Consider the following 26,585-nt stretch of genomic DNA (forward strand, 5'->3'; position numbering starts at 1 on the left):
TTATGTAATATCTACCTAACAATGTACTCGTCAATAACGCCTAATTTAATTGGTGAAGTTGAGACCCTATAATATTAAAGGTCATGGATTCGAACTCCACTTTATGTATGGGATGTTGTTTCTACTAAATAATAGATGTATTGTTTCTATTGAATAGTAGGTGATGTATTTGGTATTATTGATCATAGTATGACTGTTGTAATGATTTGTTAGATATTGATATTCGACATTAATGATTGTAATTAATTAATTTTAATTAATAATAATTCATCGCTCTTACTTAAAAAAAAAAAAACAATGTACCCTACATCAAGAATATTAATAGGTGATTGGAACCCTTAGGTTGTTTATTTATGTTTTCATTTTCAATTTTCAGTGAAAAATACGTTTTTAATTTCGTATAAGTTAAAGTGTGAAATGAAAATATATTTGAATTTGTTAATGAGATTGCATTTTACATTTGACTATGGCATCAAATTTATATATTTTTAATAGAAATACATATAAATAAATATATTTTTATTTTAATTATTATTTCAAAATTAAAATTGAAAATAAAAACATGGGTTTGTTTACCAGGATGGTGTGGTTCATAGGCTTGAACTTATGGGCTCTTCATTGTCCTTCCCCATAAGTAACTGGGCCAATCTCTTGTGGGCCTAATTTCTAGGTTTATTAGAACAATGGATAATTACACTTTCCTCCCTTTAAGTTTGGCGTAATTATATATAGATCCTCTATAGTTTGAAATATTGCATTTATTATTTTTGGAGTTTGCTTCTATCTAACAAATAAGTCTCCCCATTAGTAAAAATTCATTGAATTTGCTGATTGACAAAAAGGTTGAATCAAAAATTATATTTATCATCGATTGACTTATTACTGACTCATTGCAAATCAAATAATTTTTCACGAACTAAGATACCTTTATAAAAGGTGAAGATATACCTCCTTATATCAATCGAAATATTATTTACCATATTACTTTTATATAAAATTATTTTATTTGATTTTTTTTATCAATAATATTATATTCATGTATATTTAAAGTCTAAAATATTATTTAAAAAGAACTTAGCTATTTATTTTATTTTTATTCTCTTTCATATAACAAAAAAAATAATAAAAATTTAAATAGAATTAAACAAAAACATACAATGTACTATGATTCTAATATACTTTGGACAAGTTATTGGTTCCAAAATTATAACATAAAAATATCACAGAATTAGAATAATGTAATATATAAATATAAATTAGTGGATAATAAAGTGAGTGAATTAAACAAGAAAGTGAGATAGTGACCAATAAGTGAACATAATATTGTGATCTAATGGAATATGAGCTCAAAAACATCCACTAACACAAATTTTGCAAATTTTGTATGTATATTTTTAATTTTGCAAATTATACCATATGTTATATTTTATGGATAGTTTTCATATAAAATGGGATTTAATTGAATCGAACACAAATTGTGATAGTCGTTGAGGTATGCACAAATTAATCTTAAGAATGTGTTCATTGGGCCGATGGGATTTATTTTAATTGACAAAATTGAAGCCCCATAACTTGTTCGAACACTACCAATTATTCTACTATTGTGACTTTATAAAATTATAAGTCCGAATCCTAACAACGTGTGAGATGTTATTCTATTTTAATAGTAGGCATTAATTGAAAATAATTATCTGATATTGATGATTAGTGTATGATTGTTATAGTTGTTAGATATAAATATTTGATATTGATGATTTTAATCGATTCATTCAATAAATAATAGTCCATCACTCGTTAAAAACTTGTGCGTACTTGTAAATCTTAACATATACTATTTATTAAAGATGATACCTCTATAAGAAATCTTTTGGTTGATTCATTGATAAAAGTCCCCTTGAATAGGTATAATTTTTTATCTGTAACTATAGGTCGTCAGAACCAAAATTGTAATACATGATTAATTTTACGAAAAAAATGACCAAATGTGAGATGTTCGGAATTAAATTTATAAAAAAAGATTAAACATGTAAATTGAGTAAGTTATACAAAAAATATTAACAACCTCCACTTATATAACAAAAAATGTATATTGCCATATTTTATTTATGGATATTCAATATTAATATATTTTGTCAATTTAAATTAATATTTATTTTGTCTTCAATTTTTTTATTTTATTAAATTAAAAAATATAATAAAATTTTAAATTATATATACGTATTGCATCAAGTGCGCTTGGACGGTCTAAGATCATATGATTAGAGAATAAATATCACATTCAGAGAGAACACCGTTGCTGATGTCAAACTCTATAAGTAACAAATTCTAAACCTAGCCAAGAAACGTTGAAACAGTTCCCCAGAGCACAATCGTAAAATTGCTAATTCACTCCCCAAAATATGATAAAATTCACAGACACCCCAAATCTCTCCCTGTAACATAAAATGATAAAATATCGTTTAGCGTAGGTGTATGTTATTATCATGTTCCGGACAGGGCCATAATACTGTTATAGTTTCCAATTTACTCCCAAAATTTCCTATATATACAAATCTACTCCCAAGAAAGTCTAATATTATTCTTTTTGGTATTCCCAAAAGACCCCCAAAAGTTTGCTCAAAGCGTCTTCTTGGCCCCCCTAAATCAGGGTTTTTTCCTCTCTCTTTCATTGCCTTACATAACATACCATACTCTCCCTTCCCACCTCCTCTCCTTCTCCCAGTAGAGAGAGGAAACCAATTTCTCTCTCTCTAGAATTCTATCTCCTTCTCATCTCCCTTTTATCTTTCTATCTTTACGTATATATATATACGGAAAGAAAAGGTAGCAAAAATCTATATATACTTCTTATATATATAGATCACGTATATTCCTGTAAGAAAGCTTTTGTGGTAGATTGGACGGCAAAGAGTTTCCGATTTGCGAGTTATGCAGGCTGATCAGACGGTGTTGAGCTTGAGACCAGGTGGTGGCAATCGCGGTGGAAACAGAGTATTCGGCCCGCGCTTCGATTCCTCGGCGGCGGCGGCGAATTCTGATCTTCCGCTGCTGCGTCCCTATGGCGGTGCCGGTGCATCTTCGCTCCCTACTTTCAAGGTTGTTTTTTGAGAATTCTGTATCAGATCTAGGGTTTTTGAATTTGTTATGATTTTTTTTGGAATATGTCTCTTTTTGTTTTTCAGATTTAGTGAGTTTTATTCATGCAGCTACTTGTTCTTGTACATAAGTATGCTATATCTATTAAGTCTGTATTATCTGAATCTCTTAGCCTGATTTGTACAACTCCTTTTGAAGTTCTAAAGTCTTGCATCTTTTTCTGACATTTATAGTTGTGGTACATTAGGAGTCCGTATGCATGTGTTTTGTCTCTATATGTTCCAAATTTCCTGCGGAACCAGTATACTATTGTCGCACGCATGTGTCAATATTGTGTATTCACGACTTGAATCCGAAAGAAATATTTCTATGAAGCATCTGAAGTAGATGTCCCATGAGGTTTTGATGAAATTTTGAGTGTATGCATTCCTTATCCCTGAGAACTTGAAGTCGTTTCTTTTATTGCAAGTATGTTTTTCTACTTATTCTTTTTGTTTTTTTGAACTTAAGAGAGTTCAGTAAACAGATAAAAGCTTCTCTTTTGAAAGGTTAACATCTTTGATGTCCTGAAGTAGTACCTTGTTTAAGCGAATGTGAATCTGTTGATATTGTCCTAATTCTTGGCACTGCACATAAGTGGTGTGGTTGCTGTAAATATGGACGGAAAGCAATATGCAGGCTTTAGGTGGGCATGCAAGGAGCATCTCGCTGTCCATAAAGAAACCTGCGGATATGGAAATTTTGGAATTTAGCATGTAATTGCAGTGTGGCTTTTGGTATTCAGTTTCCAATTGGCATCATATAGTGCTGCTCTTGACATAATATTAATGGAATTAATAAGCTACATATTTGCTTCTGTCAATTTAAATGATGTTATTGCTGTCATTCTCAATCTATTTTCACTTGGTTGTAATTAAGATATATGGTTACGTGATAATCTGAATATTATCTTGATAGCCTTATTACTTGTTGCGCTAGTGTTTTTCAGTTCATGATATATATAACGCATCTTCTAATCTCATCTGCCATTTCTAAGTTATTATCCCCACAGTTTCAGGAGAATCTGATCTTTTATGACATCATCCAACTTTTAGTACTTTCTTTTGTCTGTTCTCTAACAAATTATTCACACTCGTATCTTATAACAGACTGGAGAGTCTCGATTTGAGGGCCGTGAACGGATCCGTTACACTAGAGACCAACTGCTGCAGCTAAGGGAGGTAAGGCTTATTTGTGTTGTACGCGTGTACAAGTACAGAACTGTAATAATTGGTATTATTTATATAAATGTGTTCATATTGGACCGTATTTTTTTTAGCCTCAATTCCCGGTCTTTACATAATAAATATAAGCTTAAATAGGAAAAAAAAGGTTGAATCTTTACTCTCATCCCTAGGGTCATTGTTTTTCCAGTCTTCTTTCTTTGTGCATACCGGTTAAATGAGTCTTACCTGCTAATTGGGTCAAATCCTATCTGGGGGTGTAAAAAAGGGCAATTGAAGGAAATTGCTTCCTTTTTATTTCCATTTAAGCACTCCATGTCTTCCTGAGTTACTTAAATTGCATGCTTTTATTGCAAAGGATTTTGATTAAAGATTCTTCTGTACTCTTGCTGGTCCTTCCTGGGTGTTGAGTATGGAGTTGCTCTTCATGTCTTCAATGGTCTTTAATTATCTATTTGTAGGCGGTCAGCATCCCTGAGGAGATTCTAAAGGTTAAACAAGAAGTTGAAGCTGAATTTTTTGGTACAGATCCTAGCTGGAGTCGTGGAGAAAACAATGTAAGCTTAAGTTCTCCTTCCGTCATAGTAATTTCTTTGCACTTCCTAACCATTCTGATTTACAAGTGTAGCTTGGTGCTTTGATTTAGTACTTCATTTCATGGGTTATCAGTTATGTCTGGTGATATGTCTTTTAGTTCTAAAGATGATGACCGCCTTCAGCACATTATGTTACTTTTTTTGCTCTTCTATTTATTCTGTTTCTTCTTTTGCTGTTTTTTTTCTGAAAATAACTTAATAAGATTTTTTTGTTTAGCTCCCAAATCAGGTTCAAAGTCGTTATTCTGAACCAGATAACCGTGACTGGCGTAACCGATCTGCACAAGTTCCTGCCCCTACGGAGGAGAGATCCTGGGAGGCAATACGAGACAGAGACTTTGGTGGGCGGTTTGACCCTAAACAACAAGATGTGAATCAGTACAATAAGACAGAGCAGCTGAGCTCGCAGTTTGCTAGAACCCAAATTTCTTCCAACCAAGGGGTAATTTACATCGGATCAACTCTTTTTATGTTTTCATGCATAGGGTTTTACTATTATGAGAGCCTGTCTAGATCGGTCAGCTAGCTCTTTTTGTACTAATATTTGAAGTCATGCAGCATCATTGTGCAAAATTAAACATATTAAAAGTTATCCACCAAGCCCAAGGGTAATATGATTGCTGTCTCCTCATATGTAGCCTTGCAAAAGTTACTAATATGCCCATCAGTGTGATTCTACAAGTGGTTTTAAGTGGTTTAGCATATGGAAGGGTTGTCAAATGTTGCTTCTGTGTTCTTTAATATATGTAGAGGGTTGCAAAATGCATATAGTAACATAAAAGTTGTATAGATGGAAACCAAACATGATATTGTTTGTATGTTGGTGTATGAAGATGGTTAGCGTTGAGCATTTCCAGTAGTCGTGCTATTGTCATGAGCTTAAGTTAGCATGCTTGTTCCAAGTGTGTTATGGTAGTGATATAGATTTCGTTCAACTGTACTGGGAATGCCCTATAATGTGTATCTATGTATCAGGTTGCACCTACTCTTATCAAGGCTGAAGTACCTTGGTCTGCTCGAAGGGGAAATCTTTCTGAGAAGGACCGTGTTCTGAAGACAGTCAAGGGGTAATCCATCTTTCATTTGCTGCAACTTATGATCACAGATGCTCTGGTTTTCTTAGTGTTTTTTCTTTTTAATTTCTTAGTATGAGGTTCATATGAAATTGGATTTCATGCTCTTAAACCTTATATGACGTCTGTTGAGTTTTAGCTCTGTCAGTCCAAAATTAGAAAGACCGAATGTTGTTTCTATTCATGATAGGCTGATAAGAACATCTGCAGGTTGCTGACTGATTTCTGAATTGAAGTAGGCGGGTCTTTACCTCCTTTTCTTGTAGAAAGAGATTTGCTTAATGCTATATGTTTCTTGCAGGATACTGAACAAGCTGACTCCTGAGAAGTTTGATCTTCTAAAGGGTCAATTGATTGACTCTGGAATCACAACTGCTGATATTCTGAAGGTACTGCATATTCTGTTAATCCCGGAGTAGGTTATTTAATTTATCCTTTAGTTTGTGTAGTCTTTTTTCTTCTGGACTGCAATTTAGGTTTTATTCCTTGCGCTAGACCTTATGTTATGCTTTTTTTTGCTTTCTCTGTAGGGAGTTATCTCCTTGATATTCGACAAGGCTGTATTGGAGCCAACATTTTGCCCCATGTATGCGTTGCTGTGTTCAGATCTAAATGAAAAGCTTCCTCCATTTCCATCAGATGAGCCTGGTGGAAAAGAAATTACATTTAAGCGCGTGCTCTTGAATATTTGCCAGGAGGCATTTGAAGGTGCTGACAAATTGAGGGAAGAGGTTAGGCAGATGACTGCTCCTGAGCAAGAAGCGGAACGAAGAGATAAGGAAAGGTTAATCAAACTCCGGACACTTGGTAATATTCGTCTAATTGGAGAACTTTTGAAGCAGAAGATGGTTCCAGAAAAGATTGTCCATCACATTGTTCAGGTTCTCCTCTTTTGTTGTCCATATGTCTTTTTTGAGCTATCAAATGGGTTTGTTTATCTCCTCTGCTGTCTTGTATTTCTTTATGGCATTTTATTTTCCTTACTAACATGATTATCCTGACATGGGGTTTCTGAGCAGGAATTATTGGGACCGGATAACAAGAGTTGTCCTGCAGAAGAGAATGTTGAGGCCATATGTCAGTTCTTCAACACCATTGGTAAACAGCTTGATGAGAGCCAAAAATCAAAGCGTATAAATGATTTGTACTTCAATCGCTTGAAGGATTTGTCGACAAACCCTCAACTGGCTGCACGATTGAGGTTTATGGTTCGTGATGTTATTGATCTCCGTGCCAATAATTGGGTGCCAAGACGGGAAGAGGTGATCTTCATAGCTTATTACTTGTCTCTTCTCGGTTTTTTCTTTCCCATGTTTAGCTTATGTGATTCCCTATTCTGAATTACCAGGTGAAAGCTAAAACCATCACTGAGATCCACTCAGAAGCTGAGAAAAATCTGGGATTGCGGCCAGGTGCTACTGCTAGCATTAGAAATAGTCGGGCCATGGCTGCTGGGGCTCAAGGAAGTATTAGTCCTGGAGGCTTCCCAATGAATCGGCCTGGTTCAGGTGGTATGATGCCTGGGATGCCAGGAACAAGAAAAATGCCTGGGATGCCTGGTATGGATAATGACAATTGGGAAGTTCCTAGGTCTCGATCTATGCCAAGAGGGGATGGTTCAAATGTTCAGACTGCTGGGCGTGTTCAGTCACCACTGATAGGCAAGTCACCGGCAGTGAATCAGCGGCTTCTACCTCAAGGTAGCGGTGGGTTCATGGGTGGCAGAACTAGTGCCCTCTTGCAGGGCAGTGGTGCACCTCCTGCCCGACCCGCTAACTATGGAGGATATTTGATGGACCCTGGATCTCAAGTTCCGGCTCCATACAGACAGGCTCCAGCTGCTGCTTCTGCTACTCCTGTTACTGAAAAACCAATTGCTCCTGCAAAATCGAATCCTGATGAGCTCAAGAGGAAAACAACCTCACTTCTTGAGGAGTATTTTAGTGTCAGACTCTTGGACGAAGCATTGCAATGTGTTGAAGAATTGAAATCCCCTGCTTATCATCCTGAAGTTGTCAAAGAGGCCATTTCCCTTGGATTGGAGAAAAGCCCACCTTGCGTTGAACCAGTTGGGAAACTTCTGGAGTACTTGTTTGACAAGAAGGTTATTAATGCAAAGGATATTGCCGCTGGATGCATCTTCTATGCAGCATTGCTGGATGACCTCGCCATTGATTTACCAAAAGCACCAACCCATTTTGGTGAGATAATTGGGAAACTTGTTTTGGCTGGAGCCTTGGACTTCAACAAGGTGGCAAGGGATATTCTGGCAAAAGTAGGTGACGACTATTACCAAAAGGCCATATTTACTGCTGCTGTGAAGGTTGTCAGCTCTGATCCTTCAGGAAAGGCATTGCTCGATTCACAGGCGTCTGATGTCGCTGCCTGCGAGAGTTTATTTTAGAGCTCACTCCTTGTTATGGGAATTACTGGAAACATTTGTAACCTCATAGAAGAAATGTGCTATTTCTCACCTTCGCCTGGCGCTTCTAATTACACCGTACCGTTGAAGACCGAGCAGAGTGGGTGGAGCTGCGAAGAACAGGCGGTTGTGGGCTGTATATTTTTCTTGAGGTCATAGAAGGGTGTTCATTAGAGAAAAAGAAATTTAAAGTTTAGTCCATAAAGATTTTGTTTCCCGAGTGGCTAAACAGACGCCTGTGGCTGCTCGGGAATGAAGGGTCCTCTAAGGACCCAGTTGTTTTGTATTTGATTAGTTTTAAACTTTATTTATTCCGTCGACTTATTAAATTTTGTCAAATTTGTGAGTCATAATGTGGCTATGCACAATTCTAAAATAGAGAATGTGACAGTATATTTTGTTTTATTTTCTTCGAGGGAAGACATCTAATTTGCTTGAAGTTGATTTTTCGGCTGAGAGATGCAATTTTGTTTGTTGTGGATCTTCTGTGTCTCAGTTTGATTATTTTACTTAAATTTGATTTCTAGATCCTAGTTAATGGTAAAAGTAATGTTTGGTATGTCATTCATGTTGGCGAGAGATTTTTCTCCACACATGGACTTGATTTGAATTGGATTCCTCCTTCATTTTGGAATTTGATTCAAGTTTGTGTCGCAAAATTAATTGAAATGTTCTCACTAATTATTGAAGTTTGACGGATGCTGATATAATTGATATGATTATTATTATTGATTTATTATTTATAGTAATATAAAAAGAAAAGTTTTTTCACACTCACAAATGTGACGGATAATAACACCGATGCACTAATTTGTTGTGAATTTAAAATGCTCTCTCACAATAAAATAACTGATTTATTCAATTTTTTGAAATTTATGTTAGTTAATAATTTTTTTTAATTAGTGTAATATACTTATTTTTATCTTTTGTTTTTTTATTTATAATATATTTTAAAATATAAAAAAATATTTATATATACACGAAAAATTTATGTGCTATAACAACCAATTGGTGTATAAAAGATATTGATGCAGGTGAATCACAAGAAGACGGGTGCTTTGGAAATTGTACGTGTTAAAATTTTCACAAATTTTCCAAGAATTAAACTAAGAAATTACTCTTTTGCAATCCTCGAAATACCTTTACCTCCCTCAAAATCATTACTAATAACTTAAAATGTTTTGAAACGAAGATAAAACAAGCAATTCATCATATTTATTTATGTTGGATGTTAGGTCGAGTTAGTGAACTCGTGCTCTAATATTAATCCATATTTAAGATAGAGTTTGAGTCTTCTAATTACATATTGGGATAAAGATTTCTTTGGGAAAAATTCTATCTAGGATAGTATTTGTAGTTTTTCAATTATGTATTGGGATATGAACTCCTCTTAGAGATAGTGTTATGTATACCTATAAATAAGGTACATGATTGTGATTAAATTACAATACAAAAACACAAATGTGATACAAAATGAGTTGATTACAATACTCTCTTCAATTCTCTCTCTATCCCTTTTTCTCTCTATGTTCTTCCTTGGAGCATCACCATAGGCTATTTGGATTTGAGCTGTGTAAATGAGTGGATTATTTTAATAGTGATTCATCAAGGAGAGTAAGTTGCGTTCATGGTGTGCACAAGATTTGGAGCAAGATCCAACATAGGGTAGATCATGAAGATGTTCATGGGATGACCTCGAATCAACGAGAAAGATGATGTATTCATGATCCATAGGTTTGTAACGAGGCTGATCTGTATACATGGATTGACATGCTTCAACTACTTAAAGTTAATTCAATCCACAATTATGTGCCTATATGATTAACATCTGTTTGCACTAATCATTTAATTAAATGCGAGATTTATTAATGAGATAATACATGAATTTCTATTGTTATTTTCCAACAGCAGTATCAGAGTCGTTGTAAGTTAGTCAAATTAGAATTGCCTAACTGATCACATAACTTTTTATGCTAGTATTTGTTTTGGAAAAATTCATTTTTAATATGAAAGCATGGAACTATTTTGTTGATTTTTCACTGTATGTAGAAGTTAATATGAAGATCATGTGGTTAAAATTTGGTGAAAATCAGATGAGTGGTTTGTGAGTAATATCAAACCCTAATTTTTAATCTACTTTCTTTGACCAGAAAATTGAATCTGATTCTGTGGTTTTTGTCAAAATATTTTTGTGCTATGTTGTAGAGCATGAAACGATGTTTGAAATGGTATATGAATCATTGAAAACGGGTTTAAAATGAATGAGATATGAATTTTTGAAATTTTCATCGAAAAACACACATTTGCTGGAATTTGGCCAGCGAAGTCGCCGGAAATGGTCGCTGGTGCCTGCTGCTGAGTCCGCGCCGACCGAGTGCCAACTGGGCGCAAGTCCTGCTCCAACATGCGTGCTGGCCGTGCCCTTATGACGCACCTGGTGCACACACTCAACACTTGTGTGGCGCCAAGTCATGACCTAACTAAGGTTGTGTTGATTGAGTATTGACTGAAGGTTGATCGCATGTTGACTGAGGGCTGACTACATGTTGACCATGAAAATATGTATCTTTATTAATTGTTATATCGATTTATTTTGACTTTATTGCAATATTCTGTGATTGCAATTCATGTCAATATGATTATTTTGTGATTGCAAAATTTGAGGTTGCAATTTCTATATGATTATTATTTATTGCAATATTTGGATTGCAAGTTATGCTAACATATATTTTTTGTGAAGCAAATATGCTAATGAATGCTCTCATTACATTAAAGCATGTCCATTTTATTGCAATAATTTTTGTTGCAAATAATGCTCTCATTACTTTTATGCATTCATTGATAATTGCATAATAATATGTGTTTATTGCAATCTTTGTTAAGAATATGTGCAATATTTTTTTGTGATATGAATACATAGACATTAACATTTGAGTGCTCATGTATTATGTGAATATTTTATTATTATGGAGATAATTTGTGACAATGATGGTAATTAAATCAGTATCCCCATTTTTTTCTAGATTGATGTAGTAGGCCTTAGGGATTTAGTTAATGGACGTTTTCAAGGTTGTTTACTGATTAGGGATTTAGTTAATGGACGTTCTTTGACTATCTACAAGGTAAGGAAATGTGAGGTCGTTAGGTCGTACCAATGGCCATAAATAATTTATCTATGATGAATAATTATAGAAAGCATAAATTAGATCTCACAACTTGTTGGAATTAAGCATTCACCAAGTCTTCAACTAGAATGAGAGAACTAGCTATGGAAGAACGCATGAAAAACAAAATAAGAAAATATCATAAAAACGTAGAGAAATAGAGAGACGAGAATTCAAGGTCTGAAATTTTCAAGAATTCAAAAGTTGTCTCTTAAAGTGAATTACATCACATATATATAATAACTAGATACCTAATTTTACTAGGATTAAATATAGATTCCTAATTGAACTAAAAGACTAATGGAAATAAAATTATAATCCTAGTTAAACTCCTCATTCATCAAAAGGTAGTCCAAGCAACTCCAAATTCTTGTCAAAAATTGAGTTTGAGTCTTGTCCGAATTTCTATTTTGGTTCTTTTCTTCATTTTTCATTTCATTTGTCCTAATGCTGCAAAATAATATTTAATGAGGAGCATTTTGATCACAAAATAGGTCAAAATATCACATCAAATAAGCACAAAATGCGATCCTATCAGTCTGTCGGAACATGTCTGGAAAAGCTATCAAAACCAAGCTGATTGGTATGAGGCCGACAAAGAACTAAGTTGGTAAAGCACTTGTGTTCTATTGTTCATAGCTCGAGTGACTGTGTTGGAATATGTCCGACTAGTCATGAATATAGATACCTATTTGAGTGAGTTAAGCATGCTATATTTATTTAGGGATCTAGAGATACTTGATTAAGTGCGACCACATAGTTTGGGGTACATAGCGAGTTGTTGAGTTGTAAGGTTATGTTAGTTCGGTAATGACTTAATATAACTCTCCTCATTATTTCTTATCGCTTGGTCACACGCCTCATTTCCTATATGAAGGGATGAACGTGAGATTGAGAAGTTGAGATGATGAGTATCTTGGAGATTGAGTCAAATATGTATGAGTGGGAGATGTTGGATATTGGGTCGGGTTAGTGGACCCGTGACCCAATATGCATCCATATTTGAGATAGAGTTTGAGTCTCCAAAATACATGTTGGGATAAAGACTTTTCTGGGATAAACCCTATTTAAGATAGAATTTGTAGTCTTCCAATTATGTATTGGTATGGACTCCTTTTAGGGATATGGTTATGTACACCTATAAATAGGGTACATGGTTGTGATCAAATCACAATACAAAAACATAAATGTGATATAAAATAAGTTGACTACAATACTCTCTCCAATTCTCTCTCCCACCCCTTTTTCTCTCTATGTTCTTCTTTGGAGCATCATCATAGGCTCCTTAGATTTGAGGTGTGTAAATGATTGAATCACTCTAGTAGTGATCCACCAAGGCGAGTAAAGTACGTTCGTGGTGTGCACAAGATTTGGAGCAAGATCCAACGTGGGGAGATCTTGAAAATGTTTGTGAGGTGAGCTCAAATCAATGAGAAAGACGATGCGTTCATGCTCCATAAAATCCATGAGCTTGTAGACGAGGTTGATCTGTATACATGGATCGACATGCTTTCACTACTTAAGGTTAATTTGATCCACAATTATATGCCTATATAATTTAACATTTGTGTGATATAATCTTTAATTATACGCGAGATTTATTAATGAGATAATATATGAATTATCTATTGTTATTTTCCACAATCCAAATGTTTATGAAATAAAAAAATATTGATAAAATCAATTAACTAAAAAAATTATTATCTATACTAATATAACACCGTCGCACCAATTTTTTATGAAGTAAAAAATGTTCTTCATGATAAAACGACAAACTTATTTAGTTTTCAAAATTTGTATTAGTTGATAAATTATTATTTTTCTTTCTTTCTTTTTATTTTATAATATATTGATTTATATATTTTACTTTTATTTATAACATATTTTAAAGTATAAAAAATTATTTATTATATACATGTAAGGATAACGTGGCGTAATGATTAGTGTGTTTAAATATACAAGTGTACTTTAGGCAATTCATATTATTAGTAAATCGAAGTAGTTACTCTAAGTTCTTAATAGCATGAATAGACTCTCAGTTGAACTAAGGTTAGTTTATCCCGCGCTTAATCAAATTCCGCAAACATGGAGGTCTCGGCAAACCAAGCAAACGCCGCTTTGAATCCTTCTCTCAAGCTCGCTATTGCTGTCGCTATCGCTGAGTCTAGGCGTCGCCAGAAGCTTCCTCCTCCTGCCGCCGCTAGCACTGCCGCTTGTAATAACTCTGAATCAGATGCTATTAAATGGAAACGGAAGGTTTGAACCTGTCCTTGTTCTGTCGTTTCATGTCTGTGTTTGATTTTGTAATCGGTTTTGGTCTGGATTGATTTAGATGTTGATTTTGGATTTCTTAAAACTTTTAGGCCAAACAGCGGAAAGAAGAAATTCTTAGACTTAAGGAAGATCTCAAAATTGCTGAAGGCTAGTATTTCTCAGTTTCTCCTGTTTTCCTCTGTATGTTTAAGTCTGAATATACTCTTACAGATTTTGAGAGTTAAGACTTTGTTATTCTTTTATTGAACATTTCTCGATTTTAGTGTATATGATAGTGTTCGGATTTTGACGACTAGTGATGTTGTTTACTCGGTATATTTAAAATGTTTGAAGTTGAAACAGGATACTCGAATCTATTTTTATGTTATGATATGCATAGACTTTGAGTTTTTGATATTTGATGATTTGCTAATGGGCTTTACTAATTTCTTAGACCAGATGGGGTGCATCAAGATGTATTTCCACAACATGTGTCGTGCAAATGCTATTTCTATGATACCCTGGGGCAGCTAAGCCCCATGCATGAATCTGATCAAGATAGGTGTAGTGATGTGCTTCGTCGGAGATTTCTCAGACAAGGTTCTCTCATCTCTGATATTACAATTTATCTCCTTGCAATGAGATAATGGAATTAACCTCTTACACAGTTGGTAGCAGTGTTGGTATTTCTTTTGCTTTCAGTCTAGTAGTATTTATGTTTCGAATCTTTCCTTTGTCACTTAATTTAAAAAAAATCTAGATTTTGGTTCCATTTGCAGTGAGGTTAAGAGAGCGGAAGAGGAGCAGATGTGATGGCTCATTGTTAAGATCGTCTATTCCAGGTGAAATTGCTTAATAGTTTGTTATTCATGCTTTCAGATGCTTGAATGTTTCCCTTGGAATCAGTAAACAAGCTAAAACCTAATATGCAAAATAAAAGTATGAATGGTTTAAAGTGTTTGCTGGAAATATTATTAAATAATTTGGTTAATAACACTTATTAGTTAAGCTATCTCTAGTATTTTGTTCGTGTCTCAAGAGTTAGTTTAAGCAAAAAAGTTTAGTTAGCCAATCAGAAGTGCCACTTATCATCAATATTCTTTCAGTTTGAGTTTTCTAAGATTTCATTGCCATTTCTCTTTATCTGTGGGTGCCTATTTAGATGGTAATTGCTATCTACTGCTCCTGCTACTTTTAATATACTTGCAGAAATTGCAATTGAAAATGAAATGGAGCAACTGAGAGCTTCAGTAGATTTTCTTGTGGAGCTTTGTGAGACTTCCTCTCCTCTTGAAGTGTGTTGCTCCACCCTGTGTGCCTTCCATACTTTGATCATTTGTGTGGATGAGAATTTACAACTGGCTTCTCTTATTTAGTTCTTTTGTTACTTCTGTATGTTTTGCAGGTAGAGGAAGGCAATTTCAAGAACTGGTCACATCAAGCTGTAGATTTCATTCTTGGTACCAAATCAAGTCAAGTTTCTCTATTCTGCTACTCTTAAGTTTGGTAACACGGCTTTCGACTAGTAAAAAGGCAGTGAAATACTTGTTAAAGATTAATTATCTAAATTGCCACCTTCATCCCAATAGAATTTCCTCGAGAGCATAATGGTGTTATATTTCACTACTAGAAAACTGAAATGTGGACATCCTGAAAGGACATGAGAACATTTGTTCTAGATAGAAGGATTCATAATGATTAATTAGCATTTAAGTCCTTTTTAGTGATTCTGATCTTTATGTTCTTCACAAGAACCTTGTCTAGAAAGAAACAACTGATCACTGAAGAATCTTTGTAGTGACATACCAGGGCTTTCCTTTTTTATCTGGGCTTGCAATATTTCCTATTATTTGACTTACATTATTTTCTGGTTCCATGAAGCCACATTAAAGGCTCTTTCGTCTACTGGAAAGATAGATGAGACAATTGAAAGCATTGCAAGTAGCTTAATTGTGCGTTTGGTGCGAAGGATGTGCAATGGATCAGAAGGAGATGGTTAGCTTTTGTTTATGTTTCAGTTTGAACTTTAAATCTGACCTACGTTGCTGCTATTAGTTATGTTTGTTGACAAATTACCAATCTGTCGTTAAATCTCTTAGTGACTCCCCTTTATATCATTTTGTTGAAATATACTGCTAGATTTTGTTTCAGAACAATAGATCATAAACTGAAAGTGTTTGCCGTTACTATTAGAACTCTGCATCATTCATTCCACAAATAATATCTCTAGTAGTTTTTTTCTAATGAATAACATCTCTAGTATTTATCATGGGAATTCCACTCTTCATACTTGATGAAATGTAGATATGAGTTCTGACTATAAGATTTGGAGCTAGAACTGTCAATGAAACTTTTTCTGACAACTGGCATTCAAATATCAAATTGATTTCCTGCCACAATAGAATATAAGAATCTGGACAAGTGGTCCATTTGCCGAAAAGATATGACAGAATGCATGTTTGTTGAGTTTGAATTGCTTGATTCCCAAACTTGTTGAACAAAATCTGAACGTCATTCCCCAGATATGAAATGTGAAGTCCAAGGAGCCACAAAAATTCTTCTTTAAAATATGGCATAAGTACCTACACTGATAAGGGCTAATTTAGATAACTGAAGTATATGTATGGATGGTAGAATTGCCAGAGTCCTGAAAAGACATTCAGCAAATAGTTACCAAAACGAAGTACTACATGTCTGAAAGTACCTGTTCCTACAGTTATAATGAGGCCAAATTTAGAGTCTAAAAGTTGAAGACTAAATGCAGCCACTGAGAGTTTGGGAATGGAACTTCTTGTTTATGAGAATAACGTTATGGAGATGTATTTCATGCTTGTTCTTCCTATACCTCTAATGTTTAGAATGAGGCTATTTCGTGATTTCTTTTAGGAGTGCAAACAAATATGTTTGTAAGCTTGGAGCATGGGTTAGTTTAGTTTTTCCCTTAAATATCTTCAGTTTCATCTAAAATGTTCAATTATTCTCTTCATCCTTTTAATTAAACCTTTTTTCTTGTCTTTTTTCTTTTTCCAGAATTGCATCATTGTCACAACAATTTCCAAGTTTATGTTCAGCACTTGTTGCGTAAGCTTGGAAGTGACCATTACCTTGGCCAGCGTGTGATCCTTTCAGTTTCTCAGAGAATTTCTATAGTTGCAGAAAGTTTACTCTTTATGGATCCATTTGATGGTTCCTTTCCCAGAATGCATAATTATATGTACTTAATGTAAGTTTTAGTCTATGCTTTGCATTAATTATCGACTTGAGAGTTAAGTTGATTGCATGGATATATTTAGATGGTATTAACTGAGCAGTTTTTGACAATGGTTCTGTTTTCAATATGACCTTTTAAGGCAGATCAAGTACTTAAGTAAAATGACAAGGTAGTTAGTATCAGTTAGTTTGACTGCTTCTTACCCTAATGCTTGGTTTCATGTTTACTGTTCAGGTCACCATTTTTACTTTCCGTCTTGTGAAAGTGAGACATCATATGGTTCTGTTTGGAATAATCTTTATGCAAGACCGATTGCTTGTTGGATTTCCTCCCATGTACTTTTTGCATAGATGTTTATGAAATTAGACATGTTTCTTTTGATAAATTCCTTTACTCTGTTTTATGCCCATGTCATTATTTGTTTTACTTGTGTGTATCTCAAATTAGTATCACTATCAAAAGTAGTGGTAGTGACTGTACAACCATTCTTCAAGTCTCTTTTAATTTCACATATTGTATCAGATGACTACAGTTATTGAGAAGATATTGCCATCAAATTGCAGTTTATATTGAATTTACTAGAACCTTAAATATGTCTACAGTTTGTCGTGCAGAATGTCTTAAGATTTAAACGGATGTACATATCACCTTGTGTATTTTCTGAGATCGTTTTGAAATACTGATGTTGACGGCAGGATTCAGCTTCTCGAGTTTCTGATTTCCGACTACTTACTTTCATGGTCAACTAGTCAAGACATTGATTTAAGTATGCACTTTTTTTCCATCATTATTCTCATATCATTTGCTTAAGATACAAACCCAAGTTGTGTGCATTTGATTTACTAACTAATTTGAGGGAAATGTAAATACTGTTGTCTCAAGGCCATATGATACATGTAATCTGGAGCGTGCTTTCTCTTCATTGTTCCCAGACTAACTTGTTATGATGATGGTGTAGGGCTTCTAGAAGAATGGGTGATATCTATTTTCCATGCTCGGAAAGCCTTGGAGCTCCTGGAGAGCAGGAATTCACTTTACATGCTATACATGGACCGTGTAGTGGGGGATTTGACTAGACTTCTGAGTCAAGTTTCCTTTGTTCAGAAGCTACGACCCGATACTCTTGCTAAGCTGTTTGGCTGATTGCTGCACTATGAACAAACGTAAGTCACATATTTCAAACGAAGACATAATCTCGCACTGAGCCAGTTAACCAACTTTTGTTGTACTGGTTTCTTGTTCTTCTTTGGCAGTCTCTTGTTGGATTGCGAGAAGGCAGTGAGATATATGACAAGGAAGAGGTGCACAGCGCGTGTGGAATCGTGTTTCTCCATAGACGTTGAGACAATCAAATGGAGATTGGTTATTCATTGCGTTTCTGGCACTCCAGCTTATAAGCTACTTTGCCTGCCGTCTCCAGAATCTTGACAAATACCCGATCATTAACTGCAAACTACATATTGAAATATGCCTCACAAATCTGTGAACATCATTTTTCACCCCATCCGGAAACAGCTTCTAAGTCCTTGTGGGGGTATTATTGAACTCCAGAATGTCCTCCTAATCAACTGCTTTAATGAGATGGATGACTTTCCAGCATGCAACTACAGTAAAATCTTTATAAATTAATAACCTTGGGACCATGAAATTTTATTAATTTAGAAAGATATTAATTTATCAATTTTATTAATTAAAAGAGAGACTTTTTAAATTCAGCAAATTTAGTACATATGTATTGAAAATAAATGAATTCATATATGTTTCATTGATTATATTCATGCATCAATCAATTATTTGTAACTAATTAAATATATTCATGTATAATATCAATTCATTATATACAATTAACTATTATATTTCATAGACGCATTATCACTTCATTGGAATTACTTAAATATACATGTTTATATTAATTCGTTGCACTTAAATAACTATTGTAGCCAATTAAATATATTCATGCATGATGAATGAAACATTATACTATATAAATCTCAATATGAAAATAAAATAATTCATAACACCCAACTATGTCTTCTTATCTAAAAGGCATTGCAAAATCATCCATGAATGATCAAATGCGTAAAGCATTACAGACTTCATATTTTAGCAAATTACCATAATATTTATAATTGTAATATTCATGAATTATTAATTTAGAGTTTTAATGGGACCTAATATTTATAAAGGAATTTTTCGAAAAATTATTATCTTATTATCTTATCGAATTTGATGATTTTTTACAAAGGCCCAAATCGGGACCGAAAGATTTTATTATTTTAGAAAATTTATTAATTTGTAAAGTATTAATTTATAGAAGTTTTACGGTAATTTGCCTTATGAAACGACCTTCCCTTCCACTACTAACTTAAAAATAAGATAGAATATACTTCAAAAACAAGTCCCAAATATTAATAAAAAGAACATTTCAATAACAATACGTATTCAACTTTTCCAATGCCATGTATTAGACTGTGTAACTTAAATATGAATTATGTAGTACAATAAAGTTTACACCCGCAAAGTAAAATTACACTTACCCAAAAAGTTGTACCGTATTCTACTGTAAATAGTCTCAAACTATTAGCCTTATTGAGATAACACTGTCGCTCACCTTTATTCAATATCGTGTAAAACCATGTAAAAAATACTAGAAAGGAAAATATGTTATACGAGATTGGTTAAAACATTTGTCATAGCTAAAGCCATAACAAATGTTTTAACCATGACTTTTAACCGTGGCAAACAATTTTTGTATGATGAAAAAGCTAATTTTTTACATTAATTTTATTATATTATAATTAATAATAACCATTTATTATAATTTTTAGTCATAGCCACTAATATTGTAGTTTTAACAATTTTTTTTATAGTATAATTGGTATATTAATTTCTTAGCATGTCATTCATAAGGAAAAAAATGAAAAAGTTCACATGTATGTAACTACAGTTTCCTTAATTAGTCAAATTCGGCTGCTTGAATAAGAAAGGAACCGGAACCTGCCTCTCCACTTAGGTATAAATAAGACTGTCAACACGTCAAACAATTTCCTGCACATCCACTTAGGTAGTAATCACATTGATTATTGATAAGAGGGATGATTATAATTCTCTTCCCCAAGATTTTATGTAATTATATATAAATTTTTTGTGATTTAAAAAATTACATCTAATATTTTTAAAATTTGTTTCTATTTAATAAATAAGTGCATTCATTAATTAAAATTTACCTAGTTTGCTAATATTGACAAGAAAATAAAATATATATATATATAATATATATTTACATCCAATTGATTTATTAATGATTTATAGTATGTCAAATAAATCTTTTAGTGATAAAATTACCTTCGTACGTGTTCACATATTAATGAATTTGAGGTGGTACATCTTTATCGTTATGAGGGTAGTTTAGTCTGAAAAAAATTAAGTCAATCAAGGGTAAAGTCACTTTTTATTCAATTTTTTGTTAATATCAGCAAATTTAGTGAATTTTGACTAACGAAAGGATTTATTTGTTAGACGGAAGCAAATATCAAATATGCTAAATATAATTTTTCAAACTATTAGAAATCTACGTATAATTATACCAAATCTAAAGCGAGTGGAGTATAATTGTCGGTTAATAATAATATTGTGGTCATAGACCCGTTTCATCCACTACTTTCCTCCACTTGTCTATGCACTGTATTTGGGTATCATAAGTACACTATCACCTTCGCTTCAGCATCACAAATTCCTCCTCTTCATCATCACTTGTCTTTCTCCAGACATGCCTGAAATGAGATATGCACTCTCTCTATGTTTGCTAGCACTACTACTCTTGTTATTCTCCCATTCCCCTACCCCAACCTCCGCCTACTCAATAATTTCGAAACCCTCTAATGAAATTCTGAGCCCCTCTTTGGAACAGGAAAGCTTAGCTTTGGACAGCTTGGAGAAGTCTCGGAAGATGGTTGTTCAAATCAAGAACAGGCTCCGGACACGGATACCCGTTGGCCCGCGTGCAAGACCGAAGTCGTTGGCCGTCCGGGACAATACGTCTCGGCTGAATCAAGTTTTATTTGTTCTTAGCTTCTCCTTATTCTATGCGTTCTTGATGTAGATGACGTGTAAAGGTTGTCTCCAAACAGGAGATGATAAGAGCAGCTCGAAATATGAGATGCCTATGATTAGTCTCTCTTTGTAATGGTGGGGATGATCAAAAGTTGTTGTGGTTGAGCTGTCTTTTCTTTAGTTTACGTGTTGCGCGACTCTACGTATTGGATTTATTATTGTAAATGTTATTCTATTCAATATATATATATATATATATAGTCAAGAAGCTGTACAAATTGAAGGGCACCAGGAGGGGTTAGTGGATCGATCCGGGAAGGCGCAAGTGAAAGCGGTTAAAATAAATTGCTTAAAATAAAACGAAATTGCAATAAAGTCATGATCCCAAGGGGTATACCCTTGGAGTTCCCGGGCATTTGATAAAGTTAATAAAATTAAACGATAATAAAGTTAACGGAGCTATTGGTATAATGAAAAAAACGAGAGGAACAAAAATATAAATCAAGAATTACCTTTTCTTGATTTATTTCGAACCTCCTCGTTGAATCGTTCACTCAAGGCCTCAACGTAAAGATCTTCTAAAGTCACGTCCACACCATATCGAAACTTGAGATTTCTCAATTCAATTTGTTAGAAAAAAAATTGAGGAGGATAACACATCAAGTATGCACAAGAGGGGAGTTCGGCCAAGTGGAAAAATTGCGAGGAGAGGAAATTATTTTTTGTATATTCATTCATTAGTTATTCCAAATAACTAACACACATATATATACCTTGAATGGATGCATTAAAATATGTTTAGGTTCATTTAACCATCCATAAGGTAATAATCCTTTATTCCAAATAAAGGATGCCTAACATGGCATTTTTCAAAAATGATTTTATTAGTCCATAATTTTTTTTTTAAATCATTTTCACCAACTTTTTAATGGGCTTGGGCCGATTTTAATTAATTAAAATATCATGCCCAATTAATTAAATCTAATTTAATTAAAATTCACTTAATTAAATCCATCATATATTTAATCTATTTAATTATATGAACCCAATAAGCCTTTATAAAATAACAAGTCCAACTTATTAAATAATAAAGGCAAGTCCAATATAAATTAATCCATTCAATTTATCATGGGGCTTATCCATTCAATGGATCCATTTCAAATATAAGTAATCCAATTACCTTATGGAATTCATTCCTAATTAATTCCTCGTCCCTTCTCAGTGTATCCATACATAGAAGTTCATAATTTGTGAATTGGACTTCGACACGTTATAAGTCGGCTTACTTGACTTAATTATGCCGCAATAAATCATTGTCTGATCCAAAAGAGTAAAGTATGAAAATCTAGTATTATGGATAAATTCATAAGAAGCATGAATTCTGGAGTCTCATCATCAGGGGACAACCAAGAAAATTCGAATATAATCACCACAGGAGAAACATTGTGGGAAGACAGAGATCTATTTGATTGGAAACCTCTAAAAATCAATACTAAAGAAATTTATAAGAAATCGTTTATTGATTTTAAGTCAGCATACACTATAAAAACAGAAGAACAAGTTTTACCTTTAGTATCTAATCAACAAAGATTACATTTATTTTCAAAATCTTCTATTATTAAACATATTAAGAATGGTTATAAATTTTTGCATATTGGTCTTGTTCAAATTGCTATAAAACCATTAACAAGGGAATGATTAGACACCAGTGTATTTCTTGCCTTCTTGTTTTCATGTTTTCTGATAATGGTCTCGCATCATCTTGCCTTCTTGTTTCTGTTGGTTTCTTGTCAGCCATTTCTCTTCTTTCCTACCCCTTCTTTTGGACTACCAGTAATTATGGATCTTTCCTGCTCTTGATACCATGCTAGAATTCAAGAACTAAAAGAACTCATTCAAGAAAAGAAGCAAATTAGGGGAACTACAAAACAAGAAACAAGAACTCTCATTCGTTTCTTTAAGGCTCTGTAAATTGAATTACAAACAGAGGGTCTGCAATCCCGTTTTTATACAAGGGAGATAAAACTAACTTCTTAACTAACTTAAGAAGAAAGAATCAAACGGATACTAAAAAACGTAATTGGCAAATAAACGACTTTATAAGTGTTTAGGCGCCTTCTACTGTAGAAGCTCCTTCTTCAATTTACTCTGCTTCTTCTTTCAGAGACAAGCTACAGACCTTCCTAGCTCAAAACTCTCGAACTTCAGCACCTATTTTCACATGTTTTGGGATGGGTTTGTGACGATCTCATATTTTGTCTCAATTTCGAATTATAAAATTGTAACTGTAACATGTCCCATCTATTAGATTCTAATGAATTGTCTAAAATTTTTGTCCAAAAGTCTGTTGCGAATGCAACAATTATACCCCAAAGATATATTTTACGTCTCAAAACTCTTACTATATCCGTTATAAATTTATATATATATATATATATATATAATTATCTTCTCATTTATATTCATATAATCTTACAACTTCTCGATACACACAAACTCTCTCTCCATTTACTAACCATCCTAATAAAAAATGGCACTTTGTATAATCCTATATTCTCTCCAAGTCTTCTCCGAATTCACCCAATTTCTGTGTGTAAAGTTGGAAACAACATTGTTGAAATACCAAGAATTGGAAACAACATCTTTTAAATTTGCTGATTTTCGCCGCTTGGACATATTGATTTAACGACCTCCCCAAACCTTAACTTAATATGTTCCCTTTTCCTTGTTTAAAAATATGTAACTAATCCATGTTTACTTCTGTAATGTTCTTTCTTTTATGTTTTTGTGTCTCTCTTTTCTTTTGATTTAAAAACAAAGCATAGAAAGTTGAGAAATGGAGGAAAACATCCACATTTCTCTCTTTTTTCTACTGCACACGTTCGGGTCATGAGCTAATTTTCCGCTCAAATAAGCGGCTAATACCCACATAAAAATCATGTGGATTCTGCCGTTAGTTTCCGACAACAAATGGAACAAGTAACAAAATTTGCTACAGTTTTGGGTTAATAAGACTTGAGACCAAAAATAAGACGTCCTAAAGCACGAAAAATGGGACCAACATTGCAATTTTGCTGACTTCTCGACTGATTCTCCAAAATGATTCGTCTTCAGCCTTTTCATCTCAAAAGCTTATGTTTGTATGGTCTTTGTGCTCCCATTTCATTTAAATCAATTCATTCTAACGTCCTATCCAGTGTAAATAAGTGCTATTGCGGCGCATCGCTCACTATTAGCTTATTCCCAACAGAATCGAATGGTTGGGTTAAAACATAGCATGATATTCTTGATATATGCTTGTTCCTACACATGTTTTATCTATGAAGGCACAGTAATCATGCCCCCAACAATGACTGGTTCTCTGTTTGTAAAGTCTTAGAATCAGAATTCGATGCCACCAACTGGATATATAGCTCGGGAATATCTATAACCCTCCATGTGAGTCTCGTTCAGACACATATGCTGTCGGGAAAAATGCAATTTTAGTTCTATAATTTGTGGCAAGCGACAGTTTTTTTGTCCGGACGAATTGATTTTGGCAATTCAGTTTTGTAACTTTAAAATTTCAGCAATTTTCATCATTTTCCGCCCAATTTGACTGGAAATTTTGCATGTGACTTGCATATAATTTCATTAAATTACAATTTTAATATGTAATTTGGGGGGCGTTGACATTGTTAGTCCTGTAATTTAGAGGAGTGACATTTTTGGTCCTGTACTAATTGATTTATAAGACTTAAATTACAATTTAATTGGGTCATATACAAGTCACATGTAATTTTTTAGCTAAAATGAATCCGAAAAGGACTAAAATTACAAAAAATTATTAAGTTAAGCAACTAAATTGCAAAATTCAATTCTATATAAAAAAATTGATATCCCCTAAGTTACATTAGGAAAATTGCAATTTTCCCCACACATACAACACGCAGTTAACTTTAAGAGTTGATGCCATGTGAGTCTTGTCCTTTTCCTTCATCTTTTCTGCACATTTTGTCCTCCTAGCTACTTTAGCTTCCATGCTTTGCACCTTCGAATAATGATCTTTTAAAAGCTTGAGATTCCATTTCCTATTACATTTTGGTCATGATCAGACATAGTTGTCTAAAGCAACAGCACTTGAGAAAAGATTATCCCTCCTTTAAAAGGGTGTTTGTGTATAAACCGGCCATAGACCTCATTTCCCAAGAGCTTATCCACCATGAAAAAGCCAATGATTTCATGGCTATTAGTAATCATGTTCGGACAGGCTGCTGCTTTCGTTGCTTGCGAGAGCACGACTTCTAAAGCTAGAGGTTCTGAACTCGCGGTGGATTCTATCAACCGAGGTAGTTTTTGATTTAATGCCAAGTATATCTTAATGGGACAACAACTCTGCTTCACTAGTTTTCTAAGTGACTAATTCCTTACTCAGAACTGTTTGCAGGTAGGAGTTTTAATGTCGAGAAACCAACCGTCGACCATGATCAGCGACATAAGATTACTGGAGGAGTCAACGCCGTTATTCATGAGAAAAGAGGAGCTAATGGGGGCGCCGATATCGTCAAGAAGCCAACAAAGACAAAGAGTGCAGCCAGTGGATTGCCAGTGACTCTTGGTCATATCACCTTTTGTGTGTTTATGGCTGCCAACTACTTCATTTTACTACAGTGAATAAGCTGTTTGCTGCTTACAGAGTCTATCATCTGCAGGCAGTTTGAGTAGTTCCTAGGTGTTCTTGTCATGGAAACTTTCTCTGAGATGCAGCTAGGATTTAAGGTTTTACTATTGCTTTCTCTGAGTCTAGCTAAAACTTGCGTTCCGTCCCCCTCTTTCTTCATTGTCTCTTTGAAGCATAGAATACTTCAGCCTCGAAACAGTATTCATGCATCCAAGACTGTTTACATTAAACTGACATCACCAATTGGAAAGAAGAGGAGAAGCTTTGCTGCCCAGAAAATAGTCCTTTAAACTTGGCTTTCTCCGACTTCTGAAGCTGATCTTGGAAGAGTTTCAGAAGATTTGAATTGAAGTTGATCCGTTAGAGCCTATAAGTACAATTTGCAAGTTTTCTGTCTTATCTGCTTCTGCACATTTTAACATTTGAAAATCTTGTTTTATGCTGTTTTGGGAGTTTGACAAAATATTGGGATTACCTATGCTTCACCCAGATTATGTAACGGGATAAGATTGGTAAAAATTGTATCTCCGATTGAAGTGGGGTAATCCAAGAGAGAGTGAACAAGAATTTATATAAATAAAAGGCAAAGTTCAAGAACTACACAACCGATAGAGAATGGAGAACAGCACGGTTTTTAAAGCTCGTACTTTTGCAGCTCAGTGGCGAATATATTAAAAAGATAGCTTGAAGATTGAAGATCCAGCTCTATAAGGTTCTTGATACAAACAACAATATAGAAACGTGCACTATGTTTGCTTTTTATTTTTAACTTATTTTGGTGTGTTTTGTGGAGATGAAGACAGAAAAACAAAGATAAATAAGTATATATTAGAA

General features: G+C 33.9%; 3 protein-coding genes and 1 non-coding gene across 7 annotated transcripts; all 4 read left to right on the top strand.

Moving 5' to 3' along the window:
- The first annotated feature begins 2,675 nt into the window (after positions 1–2,675).
- On the top strand, positions 2,676–8,815 carry LOC105166327 (eukaryotic translation initiation factor). The gene is made up of 9 exons (XM_011085639.3): positions 2,676–3,096; positions 4,245–4,316; positions 4,781–4,876; positions 5,133–5,357; positions 5,891–5,982; positions 6,290–6,377; positions 6,519–6,869; positions 7,008–7,250; positions 7,337–8,815. The coding sequence occupies exons 1-9, from the start codon at positions 2,929–2,931 to the stop codon at positions 8,390–8,392; spliced, it is 2,391 nt and encodes a 796-aa protein (XP_011083941.2). The 5' UTR covers positions 2,676–2,928; the 3' UTR covers positions 8,393–8,815.
- Positions 3,727–3,832, top strand: LOC148787518 (small nucleolar RNA snoR103). Its single transcript, XR_016066542.1, has one exon. It is a non-coding gene; the product is annotated as a small nucleolar RNA snoR103 (small nucleolar RNA).
- A 4,760-nt stretch (positions 8,816–13,575) lies between the features above and the next one.
- MPS1 (multipolar spindle 1) lies at positions 13,576–18,637 on the top strand. 3 transcript variants are annotated; one of them, XM_088882984.1, is made up of 11 exons: positions 13,576–13,830; positions 13,938–13,995; positions 14,287–14,427; positions 14,607–14,669; positions 15,037–15,122; positions 15,233–15,287; positions 15,709–15,822; positions 16,858–17,050; positions 17,734–17,804; positions 17,997–18,201; positions 18,292–18,637. In XM_088882984.1, the coding sequence occupies exons 1-10, from the start codon at positions 13,660–13,662 to the stop codon at positions 18,179–18,181; spliced, it is 1,137 nt and encodes a 378-aa protein (XP_088739110.1). In that variant the 5' UTR covers positions 13,576–13,659; the 3' UTR covers positions 18,182–18,201; positions 18,292–18,637. The 3 variants fall into 3 exon arrangements, 2 of the variants coding, with proteins under 2 accessions (XP_088739110.1, XP_088739111.1); XR_016066524.1 differs by lacking the exon at positions 17,734–17,804; XM_088882985.1 differs by lacking the exon at positions 13,938–13,995 and having other exon boundaries at positions 13,674–13,830; positions 14,282–14,427.
- A 6,424-nt stretch (positions 18,638–25,061) lies between these two features.
- Positions 25,062–26,240, top strand: LOC105166328 (uncharacterized). Of its 2 annotated transcripts, none has more exons than XR_016066496.1 (2): positions 25,062–25,419; positions 25,506–26,240. XR_016066496.1 is itself a non-coding variant. In XM_011085641.3 (2 exons), exons 1-2 carry the CDS (start codon positions 25,293–25,295, stop codon positions 25,742–25,744), a joined length of 354 nt encoding a protein of 117 aa, XP_011083943.1. In that variant the 5' UTR covers positions 25,160–25,292; the 3' UTR covers positions 25,745–26,240. The 2 variants fall into 2 exon arrangements, 1 of the variants encoding a protein (XP_011083943.1); XM_011085641.3 differs by having other exon boundaries at positions 25,160–25,419; positions 25,518–26,240.
- The last annotated feature ends 345 nt before the right edge of the window (positions 26,241–26,585 follow it).

The sequence above is a fragment of the Sesamum indicum genome, linkage group LG7 (assembly GCF_026168435.1).
Source record: "Sesamum indicum cultivar Baizhima isolate 11 linkage group LG7, ASM2616843v1, whole genome shotgun sequence".
Taxonomy (NCBI): domain Eukaryota; kingdom Viridiplantae; phylum Streptophyta; class Magnoliopsida; order Lamiales; family Pedaliaceae; genus Sesamum; species Sesamum indicum.